The 13312-nt window shown below is 29.7% G+C and overlaps 1 protein-coding gene across 1 annotated transcript; it reads left to right on the top strand.

Annotated features, from left to right (window-relative positions):
* The first annotated feature begins 5317 nt into the window (after positions 1–5317).
* On the top strand, positions 5318–8250 carry LOC108333044 (protein ECERIFERUM 26-like). Its single transcript, XM_017568368.2, has 2 exons — positions 5318–5797; positions 7181–8250. Exons 1-2 carry the CDS (start codon positions 5375–5377, stop codon positions 8060–8062), a joined length of 1305 nt encoding a protein of 434 aa, XP_017423857.1. The 5' UTR covers positions 5318–5374; the 3' UTR covers positions 8063–8250.
* The last annotated feature ends 5062 nt before the right edge of the window (positions 8251–13312 follow it).

Genomic DNA, 13312 nt, shown 5'->3' with positions numbered 1-13312 from the left:
TATTAGAGGTAAAACAAGCATATACTAACTAAAACACAAGAAAACATAAAAACACATTAAACTTGGGAACAGAACAAGGTAAAAGTTATGAAGTAGTTGATTTATTCACAAAAACACGTAAAATCAATCATTATCAGTGATGAAATCTTAAGGTTTAAAGTTAGAGTTTGTTAACAAATGAAAAGATGAAAGGAATTATCCTTGAGAAAGGACACAAGAGTCGTCTCGACATTCATCCCAACATGACTAACGTGTATAAAAACCTTAAGGAATCATTTTGGTGGTTTAGTATAAAGACAAATGTAGGCTAACCTATTGTTGCATTCTTAACTTGTAAAAGGTCCAAAGAAGAACTTAAAAGAATTGGTGGTACATTGTAGCAATTAGACATTTTTGAATCGAAGTGGGATAACATTGCTAAGAATTTTGTTACACAGTGCCAAGGTTTGTATGAGGTCATGATGCAATATAGGTTATGGTTCACAAGTTGACCAAGAGTGTCCACTTCTTGCTTGTGAACCTGAGAATGTATATAACTAAGTTGATACAATTGTATATCAAGAAAATAGTAAGGTTTCATGGAGTGTCATCTAGCATAATGTTATATATGGATCCAAGGCTCACCTCTAGATTCTAGTAGATGTTGTAAGAGGCTTTGGGAGTAGTTTGAGGATGCATTTTTCTTCTTATCCTCAAATAGATTGTCAAATAGAAAGGACAATCCAATCATTAGAGGATTTGTTGTTGAGAACCTATGTTTTGCAAAAGCTAGGGTGTTGGGATGAAGTTCTACCTCTAGTGGTGTTCATCTACAACAATAACTTCTGTGCTAGTATTGGCATAGCTCCATATAAGGCTTTGTAAGAAGCTACAAAACTCCCTTGTGTTCATATTAAGATAGAGAGTTAATGGAAGTGGGGCTTAAGTTTCTAAAACAAACCAAAAGTAAAGTTAATACAAGAAAAAATTATAGCTTCACAAATTAGACAAAATTCATATGTTGATCAAACGAGAAGGCCTCTAGAGTTTGATGTTAGAGATCACGCTTTTCTGTGAGTAACACTTATAACTAATGTGGGAATAGCTTTAAGGTCTAAGAAGTTGCCTCATAAGTCCATTGTACCATATCAAATTCTTAAGGAGATTGGTCCAATGATTTATGAGGTTGTTTTACTTCCTCAGTTAGCTAACCTTCGACACATGTTTCATGTATCCCAAAAGAGAAACTACATGCCTCATTCTAGTCATGTGTTGAAGTTGGATGATGTTCAAGTTCGAGAAGACTTACCTTTTAGAATTAGGCCAATCAGGGTGGTGGATAATCAGATCAAGCAACATAGAGGAAAAGTTATAAATCTAGTGAAGGTGATTTGGGATGAGAAAACAGAAAATATTACATAGCAATTTAAAAATATATAAGAAGGATTTACTTTTATTTAATTTCTTGGTAAGTACATTTTTTAGGACAAAAATTTATTTTATTGAGAGAATATAAGGGTCTAGAAAAATTATAAGTGTAGGAGTAAATGAAAGGTGTAGAGGAGATGGTTAAATGATAGAGCTACAAAAGTTAAGGTAGAAGATTATATGGCTAAATATGTTTTTGGTCCATAAACTATATACGATTTTAGTTTTCGTCCCTCTTCGAAACTTTGATCTATTTTCATCCCTCTCCTTTTAAAAAGTTTCAGATGTAGTCCTTCACGACTAACCACATTAGTCTTCTTTTAATGTGGCTAACGGTGTGCCACATAACCTATTGAATGTAATAACATGTGGCTGCCACATCTTTAATTTTATTTTTTGAATTAAAATTAACTTTTGATGAGGTAAGGATTGCCCAACCAAGCATTCACCCAAGATTAGGGTTTCCATGCTTGCAAAAGAGAATGGTTAAGGATGGTTCGATGGCGGCTGATGGCGTTTTGTGATTATGTTTTAGATTTAAGGATACATGGTCTGGGGTTTTCGTCTTTGTGTGGGTTCTGATTTGATTTGTAGGTTTGTTCTAATTGTGTGATTTACGATTTCGGTGGCATGACTTGGTCTACAATTGATGTGATGTTGAACATGATGGAGGCATGAAGCAGTCATTTACGATTAGAGATTTGATTTAGGGGTTGTCTAAAATGGAACTGTGGTAGACAAACAAGTCTGGATTCTGTGTTGGGTTTTTGTAGGTGGGTGAACATTGGTGCGATTCTATGGTGGACGTTGTGATTGATGTTGGGTAGGTGGCTATGGTGGTTGTGTGAAGTTGTCGCGAAGTAGTTTGCTATAGGTGTTCGTTTTTCCTTTAAGGTTCATTATTTTTGGTTGTTGTCATAATTTAGGGTTTTCGTTTGTTTGTGCTCCGGCAAGACTTAAGTGGATGCTCGTGTTCTGGTTGCTCACGGTGGAGAATGTTTACTAATGGAGGAGGCAAGGTTTATGTAGAGATCTATTACGTCGCTGGCATTAGTGGAATGTGGTCGTGATTCACCATAGTTAAGAATTTACGGTGGTTCGTGAAGTAGTCGCTCACGTCAATAGGTGGTGGCTGATGGTGGTTCATGGTGTTACGATTTTTAGTGGGAAAAATGATGACATGGCGATCGTGTGTTATTATATGCAGCATGTTATGTAGTACACCGTTAGCCTCGTTATAAAAAGACTAATCTTGTTAGTCGTGGAAAACTACATCTGAGACTTTTTAAAAGAAAAAAGAAGAAAATGAATCATAATTTTAAGGAGGGAAGAAAACTTCAATCACATTATAGTTGGCAGTGAAAATCATATTTAATCTAAGATTATCAATTAAACTCAATTATTTAATTAAAAAAATGTTTGAGCTATGAAAATGAAATCTAGTAACCGAGTTTTATTTTATAAACATTACATTCTCTTTAAACACATTTCTCTTTTTTCTGTCTATCACTTTTTGTAAAATTATAAAATGATAAAATATAAAATTATAAAATTAAAAAACAACAAAATCATAAAATTAAAAAATCATAAAATAATAAAATTAACGAATCATACAATTATAAAAACATAAAATTATAAAATTACAAAATCATATAATTATAAAATTATAAAATCATAAAATTATAAAATTATAAATAAATGAATAGTGTTTTATATCAATTTGTACCATATATTTTATTTAATCTACTAAATTATGCATATGGAAATTGGTAACTCATGATATATGTGAACAGACCTGTTTAAATGATTTTCACTTTAAGTTGATATCATCCTGTAAAATTATTTTTAAATTCCTCTTGCAAATTTCAATGTTAAAATGTTGAAAAGGTTGCAATTTTATAATTTTTTATTTGCATTTTTATATTTTACAAGTTAATCTAATTATTATATTTAAAAATATTTTTATTTGTAAGATAGAATTTAATGCAACACTTCTATCTCATCAGATTTGACTTAAATTTAAGATTCTCACTAAATGTATTCGGTTACGAAGCTGAAACAGTTAGTTGTCAAAGAGAATTCTAGCAGTTATTATCTTACTTTTTTGATAAATTTTAATTCTTACATTTGTTGTTAATTATTTCTCTTAAAATTTTGAATTATTTATATAGGTTATGTAAAACAAGTAAATGTTTGTTAGGATGTCCGTAAAATATAATTTTTTTTTTAATTTTAGTGCCTCAAAATTTAAAATGATTTTTTCCTTTTCATAAAATTCATTTTAAATTATGGAAATAATATTTGTCTTAAAAAATTAATTTCTCTAGTTTTGAGGTTATATGCATTAAAGTGTTATTCTTTAATTTCTTATAAACAAAGTATATTTTATCTATTTTTTTAGTTTTGATTTTTATTCTTAAGGTTGTTTTTGTAATGATTGTTAATAATTCAATCTTATTCTTTAACTAGAAATTTTTTGAATTTTTTTAATTCTAATAACATTTTAAAAATGAAAGAGTAAATCTTCACTTGAGTATGTGAGGTATAAACAATGTTTCATCCATATACACTTAAAACGAGTGAAGTGTATATATAAAATGTCACTCGTATTAGCTTGAAACGAGTGAGAAATTAAATGAATTAATTGACTCTTGTTTGATTGATTCAAACTTGTGTACTTGTGTGTTTATAATACAAAACGTAAGAGAATAGAACTTCAAATGTATATGCTTCAAACATAAGATATAAAAAAATCTCACTCGTATATTTATGAAAAGAGTTAGGAACTTCATGAATTAATTAACATTTATTTAATTAGTTCATACATATTTAAAATAATCTCTTAAAGCATGTGAAGTATAAATTTAATCTCACTGTACACATTTGAAACGAGTGAGAGACTTAACAAATTTATTTAGTTATTAATTTTAAAAATTTAACTATGAAAAAACTAATCAACTTATCTTTATTTAATTGTTATCTTTATATTGTCCATTACAATCCCTATTACTTTTTCATATCTTTATATAATTGTTATCTCTATTATTGTTTTTCGTGTTTTCCATCTTATTATAGACTTTTTGAGCACTATTAATATTAAATTTGTTGAGAAACTATTTGAGTTCGACAATCCTAGTTAACTCATTTTAAATAGGGTAGAAACTCTACTATACTTAATTTGATCACAGACAAAACATTGATCACAACTAAAACGCACATTCAATAAATGTTCTTCAAAGTTAGATGAATTCTAGTTTCATTTGCAAAAAGAAAAAATCTTGTATTCAAGATTGAGTAAAATTCTTGGAGAAAAGCTTCAAACTCAACATGCCATAGAATATTATATTTCTAAAATCTTGCCAAGAAATCACTCAAATTCATTAGTTAAAATTACCTAAAGCGATTTCTTTCATTTAAAACTTTTATTCTTTAACAAGCTCCCAACTCACCTAAGAAATCACTTACCGTTCTAATTAAAAGGCTACTAAATTCTCCAACTACTATAAAGTGCAGTCGAATTTTAAAAGATATAAGATTTAAATAGACAAAAGCTAAAAAGAAAAAAGATAGAGATTTTTTAAAAAAAAAAAAGTAAGAGAAATATTTACATACCAATGAGAGAATAAAAGTAGGGAAGTATGGTGTTGGAAATTATATTTTCATTAATTAGATATACCAAACAGTGTATGCGAAAATATAATTTGACAGATTAACACAACAATAGTGGGTAATGAAGAGAGAGAAAATGATGTTAATAGAGTTATTAACAGCGTTTGTAACCGTCTGTTTGTGTACGAGCCAATGGGAGAGAAACGCGCAATAAGTTGCCATTAAAGCTCCAACCAGTCGTTAGATTGGATGGTCCGTGGTCCATGACACCACTCCATCACTCTATTTATGCTCATGGAGACACTCACACTGCAACAACAACAACAAGCAAAAACCAAATTCTCCAAACGAGAGCGCAATGGTCTTAGAGGAGAGCTTAGTGCATGATGTGAGGCTATCGTCAGTTGGGCCGGGTCGGGCGACCGGGTCGGATGTGTTCCACAACCCGGGTGGGTTGGACTTGGCCATGAAACTGCACTACCTGAGAGTTGTGTACTTTTTTGATAGTGAGGCTACAGGAGAGCTGACCATAATGAAAATAAAGGATGCGATGTTCACTTCGTTCAACCATTACTTCATCGCCTGTGGAAGGTTCCGGAGATCAGATTCCGGTAGGCCTTTGATAAAGTGCAATGACTGTGGCGCAAGGTTCATCGAAGGCAAGTGCAGCAAAACCCTTGAGGAGTGGCTAGCCATCAAGGACTCCTCTCTCTTCAAGCTCCTTGCCTCTCAACAAGTCATTGGTCCAGAACTCTCTTTTTCTCCTCCTGTGCTCTTGCAGGTCCTTCGTTCTCTTATTTTATATAACTTTCTCATAATCAAAATTTTTGCATCATCTTAATATTATTTACGTGTCATTTTGTGATTAATCTAAAATTACTCCACAATCAATAATAATAATCATAAACATCAACATGAATCAATCACAGAATGACACTTAGATGATGTTAAAATATTATCAAAGTATCATTACCCGATCAGTATCTCTTTAATATTTTCATTTATTTTTAATTTATTAACTATTTCTTTTGAATAATATGTGCTGAATATGTTAAATATTTTAAATATTAACTATTTATTTTTTATTTAACGCTTTTATAAAATAATAAAATGATTAGTGCTTTGGGACAACCTTCCAAAGACTTATTGGACTACCAAGTGAGAGAAAAAATTCTTTAAAACCAGAAGACAGGAAACAAATTCTTGCCTTCTTTTAATATAGTAGGATATTCAACTTATGTTCTTTCTTATCCGATTTTGTTGTTATTCGTCTTTGCATACTTTTGATCATAAATTTGTTTTAAAGTTAAATACTACTTTTCCAATGATGTCAATTATTAACAATTTTGGATTTTAGATTAGGAAAAAAAATTATACGATTCAAGTAAAATCTCGCCTTTACTAAATAACAAACTGACACTTTGAGACAAAAAATATCAATTATAAATTGACTACAAAGTGACTTCCTCAATTATCTACAATGCATATCTAAAAGTCTATATAAAAATAAAATTAACATATTTAGTTAATATGATATAAATTTATGTCCCAACCTTAGTTTAAAAGTAATAAAGTAAGTATTAGAATTAAAGTAATATATTTATTAAAAGTTGAGTATTTTAAAAATAAATTGAAAATATAAATTTTAATACAGATCAATTTTAAAGATAAAAAAATTAATTCTAAAATATTTTCATGAATTTAATACTTCTAATAATTATTTTTTATAACCGGGTTTCATGAATGATATGATGGAGCATTGTTTTCTGAAAAGTGATAAGGTCGGATTGGTTTCTGTTACTTTCGCTCTTCGTCTTGTTGATGTGTTATTTTCGTTATTATTAGGAATGTCCTAGACCTAAACCTTCCTACGTTGTATATAAATGAATCTAGTGCCTTATGAGAATAAAAGTCAAAACTGGTACAAAAAAGTGAGAACATATTTTATGAAATTCTGATAGATCCTTTTTTCAGACATTTCCAAAAAAATTTTCTGTAAAATTAAAAAATAATCTGAATTTTTGTAATAAAAACTGGACTTCGTAAAAAGGCCTTAGAAATTTTAAAAACAAATGCAGTGAAAAAGGACACTAATTAATTTTCTATGAAAAATAATAGAACTTTGCTTTTGAAAATGACCCTTGTTTCTTTGGTGATTATGCAGGTAACTAGATTTAAGTGCGGAGGAATTTCATTGGGTCTGAGTTGGGCTCATATATTGGGGGACCCACTTTCAGCTTCAGAATTTATAAACTCATGGGGACGAGTAATGAATAACTTGGGCCTCAAAATGCTTCCCAACATTCCAAGATCCGTCCCAGCACCCGGACAACCCGGACCCCAAAAGGATCCAATTTCAGCAAAACGGATTGACCCGGTGGGTGATCATTGGATCCCAGCCAACAACAAGAAAATGGACACATTCTCCTTCAACATAACAAGCTCACAATTGAACTACTTGCAAGCACAAATCTGGGGTCCAAGTCATCACCAAACCCCTGGTTTTGAATCACTATGTGCCATGATCTGGCGCTGTGTTGCCCGGGTTCGGACAAAATCCGAACCCAAAACCGTAACTGTGTGCCGAAGCGACCCGTATAGGAAGGAGAAGGATATTATTGGTAACAACCAAGTGATAAGCAAGATTGAGGCTGGAAGTGAATGTTGTATTGGTGAGACGGATTTGAGTGTTTTGGCAAGAATGCTTGAGGATCTGGGTGTCGATGAGAGGAAGCAAATTGAAGAAGCAATTGAGAGAGACGAAGGTGTGAGTGATTTCTTCGTGTACGGTGCCAATTTGACATTTGTGGACTTGGAAAAGATCAATTTGTATGATTTGCGATTGAATGGACAGACACCAACATTTGTTTACTACAGCATTCAAGGGGTTGGAGATGAAGGAGCCATTTTGGTGTATCCGGGGCCACAAGGATCTATCAAAAATGGTGGTGATGGGAAGTTTGTGACCATGATTTTGCCAGAAGATGAAATGGCCAAGCTTAAATCTGAACTCAAGATGAATGGGCTTCTGCTTGAGGATAATTAAGTTTTAATGATATTAAGTATTTGTTAGAGAATAAAGTTCTTGCTTTTTGTTTATTTGATAGAGTATGTTTGTGAGCAGGGAAGATGTTTAGTTTCTGTTGTGTATGGACTGATTGTTCTTCTTTCTTTGTTGTTATGCTTCTTTTTAGTAAAGAACCCTACTGCTTTGCGCTGAGAATTACTATTTTACATCAATAACCCATTTTAATGTGAAATATGTAATTTAAGTTAACTTTGTTATATATCATAATTATGTCTATAATTATTATCAAAACAAAACCGACAATATCAATGTAAGAGAATATTATAAAAACTTTGACACACTTAATAAATATTAGGCTTAAATATTAATTTTGTTACGCTTTTTGTTAAATATTTTAATGTGATTTTAGCTTCTTTTTTTTAATCAAATTTTAATTTTTGTTCATTTTGTTCCATTTTCACTTTTTCTTAATGTTCATTTTACCTTTAGTAACAATCCCATTTTCACTTTTTCTTTCATTCATAATGTATACAATCTCATTAGTGCTAAGCTTCTCGAGTTTATTCTGTTATAATTTTTAAATAGATTTTGAAGTTATAATGAAATAATTGGTTTATTGTCTTTTTTTATGTCTTTTTCAACGTTAGTCCACAGAGTATGACAAAGTACATTTTATATTTAACACTCGTTGAGTAAGTTGTTGGTTTGCTCGTCTAATGAGTTTGCATAAACCAGATGCATAATTCTACAAGATAGACAATACTCTCGACCCTAATCGAATGTTTTTCTCCTATATATGAGTCAAAACAAGACCAATTTGCTTAAAATGACTCACTGGAGCTAAAAGTACCACTTTTCAGTGTCAATCCCAAATATCATAACTTAGAGACTAAATTTACAAATTTAAAACCCCAATTTAACTTATTTACATAGTTTTCCCCAATTCAACCCAATCCACAAATGAAATCATACCAGTTCAACAATTAATCCAAAAAGTAACAACAACAATCAAGACAATAGAAATCAACATGAAAAAAATTATGAATTAGCTCCCCTTACCTTAGAGGAAGAACCCTTGCTCACAAAGACTCCACACAAGACACAGATCCTCAAACAGTTATAACTACATTAATGATCTTATTATACCCTCATGACTAGAAAAGAGTAGAGAAACACTTAGATCTACTCAAAGACACATGCAAGCAAAACAAGAATTGGATCAAGAAAAGGGCAAAAAGAGAACTTACTCTATTGACAAAAATAATCGGGTAGACTTTTAGCTCTTGACACCAAGAGTCTTAGGACGTGCTTAAATATTTAAAACATGAAAGAGAAAGTTAAAATTTTCGAGAGAATAATGAAGGTTTTTATAAACTGAAACTCATTTAAAGGAACTTTATCTATAACTTTCACTTTTTAATAACAAAATGTACTACTCTTAACTGATTTTCTAAGACTTCATAAAAACTAAAGTTTTGTAGAGATAAATTTTAAATGGATAAAAAATTTGAAAACTATTGATTAAGTTTCTATTAAATTTTGACATCATTTGAGTTATCAAAAAATTTAAAACTTTTCAACTTTTCAATTGAATTTTGGCAGTTAGATGTTTTTATTAAATATTAGTTTTAAACCTGTGCCATATTTGTCGATTGTTTATCGAAAGAGATTTAGAAAAAAATATGTTTAAGTTTATAATTAGTAAAATCAACTATTTATAAGTTTAAAAGGTTATATATTTATAAAAATATAAAAATACAAAGGATAAAACATGTGGGAAAAAACTCTCTAAAAATATAAAAGACATACATAAATATGTGAAGTAGACTTTCTAAAAATACAAATCAATGTATGAAAAAATAAGTCTAACGTGTATTATTGAACTTGTCTAATTAGTGTATTGACAAAATTTGTCTAATATGTGTTGTTAGACTTATCTAATTTATATTGCAAGACTTGTCTAATGAGAGAATGAATATAGTCATCTAATGTGTATTAATATACTAATAAAATATGTATATGAACAGAATTGTGTAACATATATTGTTAAATTCGTCTAATGTGACATACTGGTTTAATATGTATTCTTATATTTAATTAATATGTGAAATGACTGATCTAATGTTTTTTGTTATATTCATCTAATGGATACATGGACAGACTCATCTAATTTTTTTGTTGTATTCATTTAATCAACATATGAACATACTCATCTAATATGTATTGTAAGATTCATCTAATAAGTGAATGAATAAACTTGTCTAAATATATAAATGACTTGTCGAAATTGCTAAATATTTCTAATTAATATATTGATAGACTTGTCTTTTGCTTTACTAATCTAATCAATGTATTTATATAGTTGTCTAATAGTTTCGTTATAATCGATTAATCAATATATGAAATGACTTGACTAATATTTTTTATTATACCCATTTAATTATTATATGAACAGTCTCATCTAATGTGTATTATTAGGCTCATGTAATTTTTGTTTCCCTATATTATTCTAATCAGTATGGAAATACTCGTCTAATGTATATTGTTGACTCATCTAATCAATATATCAACACACTCATTTAATATTTATTGCTAGACCTATCTAAATAAAATTACTTGCTTAAATAAATAAATAAAAAGTCTAACGTGTAAAAAGTACTTAAAGTTTAATTAGAATTTAAATACTTTGAAGAAAAAAATATATTTACATAATAATTGTTTCGTCTAAAAAAAAACCTAAAATTCATTTATTAATAAAATTTACGTGTACATACATATCATTTTACATTTTTCCAACAAGTAGTTTAGTTTACCAAAGTCAATAACTTAGATTATCAACCTAAATCTTATAAACTAGAAACTTATAATCTACTATCTAACTTATTATCTAATTTTGTCAAACAATTAAATAACCGATGATCTTATCTAATTTTACTTCTTTTCTATTATATTTTAACATATATTTTCTTATATACTCCTTAAAACCATTGTTTTATTATAAGATTATATAGAAAAATAAGAGACATTAAAAGTTATTCAAAGAAAGAAACTTAATGTAACAATAGTTTAAACGCTAATAAATAAAAATAATAATTTATAAACATATTTTGGTACTGATGCGCTATGTGAATGTCCTCCTTCTAGTAGTGCGAATTTTGACTTGTGCTTAGCGAGAATTGGCTGACAACAGACCAAATAATACAAGCTTTCCTCTACAATGTTTTACATAACATCTACTTCCTATTACAACTTTCACTGAGTAACAACATGAATAATTACTAGATTGAGTTCATTTATAAGTGTAAAAACAACTCTTTTTCACACTTATCAGAATGTCATCTACTTAAAAAAAATCATATTGGAACACTTCTAAATAAGATTATTGTGTGACAAGGTGACAAATATTAATGAAGGATTAACATACCCATGACTTAATTAGTCGAGACCCATCCACGTAAGACTTATTAGAATACTATAAATAGAACACATATTATAATGTATGTTAAGAAAAAATTGTTTATATGTCTAAACACTCTCATTTTTTAAGTTTAACCAAATAACATTAAACGAAACAAGAATCTAAAAATACCATAGGTAGAAACATAAGTATTAGGTTCAAAATCCACAACAACAGAAAAGTCTTTAGAAAACACTTCAGATTGTAGAAAACACAAAAATACTTATGTCAAAACACCCAAACGCAATGCTAAATGACTAGTAAGTCAAAAGCGTCTAAGAGATTTATGCTAAACGTGAAAGCTATATTGTACTCAAGCATATTCAGTTGGATTCTCAAAAAACAGAAAAAATGTTAAGACTATATCTTTGACAAAACACTCTTAAAGCTTAAACCAAAAACATAAAAACTTAACCTGATAAACACTCTTAAAGGAAATATCACAAAAAAATATTTACATCAGTCCAGACAATACGATGAACTAAAAATGTTACTTCGTCCAACGATAAAGTTCTTACACAACGCTTGGTATCTTTAGATAAAAGCTCAATTGATAAACGCTACCTCAACGATAAGAAGAGAGAAAAAGAGAAAAGAGAGAAACATTTGTGAGTGTTTAGACTGTATTGAATTGTAAACACATTCTCTCTGCGAGAGTAATAGTCTAGACGACTTGTAAGAAATCGTTGATTGCAATTCTGAAGAGAATTAAAACACTTGTTGAACTCAAATGAGTTAAGGAAATCTAGGCAGCATATCAAAAGATACTAGGATTGTCTAGTATCAGGAGTGGTGCAAATACTCAACTGATCCAAGGTAACGGAAGGTTATTCACTAATCAATGATAGCAGGAGTTGTGCGAATACTCATCTAATCTAGGGTAACGGAAGGTTATTCGCGATTGAGGATACCAGGAGTAGTGCGAATACTCATCCAGTTTAGGGTAAGGGAAGGTTATTTATTGATTGAGAATATCAAGAGTTGTGAGAATACTCAATTGTAATCTTGTTGAAGATTATAATGGAACCCTTTGTGATAGAGAAGACTGGACGTAGCTTAGTTAGAGTGAACTAGTATAAAAATATCTATGCATTTATTATTTATCTTTGCTTAAACGTTTCCCTCATAAAAACCTCTAGTAGCACTTTAGTTTTACAAAACAAGAATTTTCTCATAATAAACGGTTGTTCTTTAACTAAGGAAGTTCTTACAAACCCTACAGTATATATTTTGAATATCACGTGAACAAAAGTTATCGTTTACAATTACTTGAAGTCGAGTGTTTAACAATTGTTTGATAAATCTCATACTCGACGAACGTGCTATATTTGAAGGTTGCGAACTTTTTTTTTCATTAACACTATTCAACCCTCTCTTCTAGTGTTTTTCAGGTACTTCAATGTATTGTTGAATAATCTTATTACATATATTATGCATGTATTGTGTATTGTTGACTTGAGTATCGAAATACTTTTCCAAACATTCCCTTCATTTATATTTGAAAGTAGATGTAGAAAATCTCAATCAAGAAAACAATATCTTGAAATAAAATAAGTTAAGGAAGCATCAATCATATTCAAAATCTTTTTCTTCGTTATACCGTTATACTGAATTGGCTGTATTTTTGAAAATTTCTGACAGAATTTTGGTAAAAAATAAATAACATATTTTAAAAAAATCCAATTTTAATGACCATCGTCATTGTTTGAGAAATATAATCACAGGTAATACACTAACCATGGTCATATGTCAATCTACAATTTCAAAATTTTGATATTGAGATGGGCTTATAACGACGTTTAGACATGAGT

Source organism: Vigna angularis, chromosome 1 (assembly GCF_016808095.1).
Source record: "Vigna angularis cultivar LongXiaoDou No.4 chromosome 1, ASM1680809v1, whole genome shotgun sequence".
NCBI classification, from domain to species: Eukaryota; Viridiplantae; Streptophyta; class Magnoliopsida; order Fabales; family Fabaceae; genus Vigna; species Vigna angularis.
Note: the sequence above shows the minus strand (reverse complement) of the source record. Positions and strands in the feature narration are given on the sequence as shown.

Bases quoted from the DNA above. Each gene is read 5' to 3' on its own strand.
- LOC108333044 (XM_017568368.2), top strand. From the start codon at position 5,375: ATGGTCTTAGAGGAGAGCTTAGTGCATGATGTGAGGCTATCGTCAGTT. The intron at 5,798-7,180 runs GTCCTTCGTTCT...GTGATTATGCAG, and splicing joins CTCCTCCTGTGCTCTTGCAG to GTAACTAGATTTAAGTGCGG.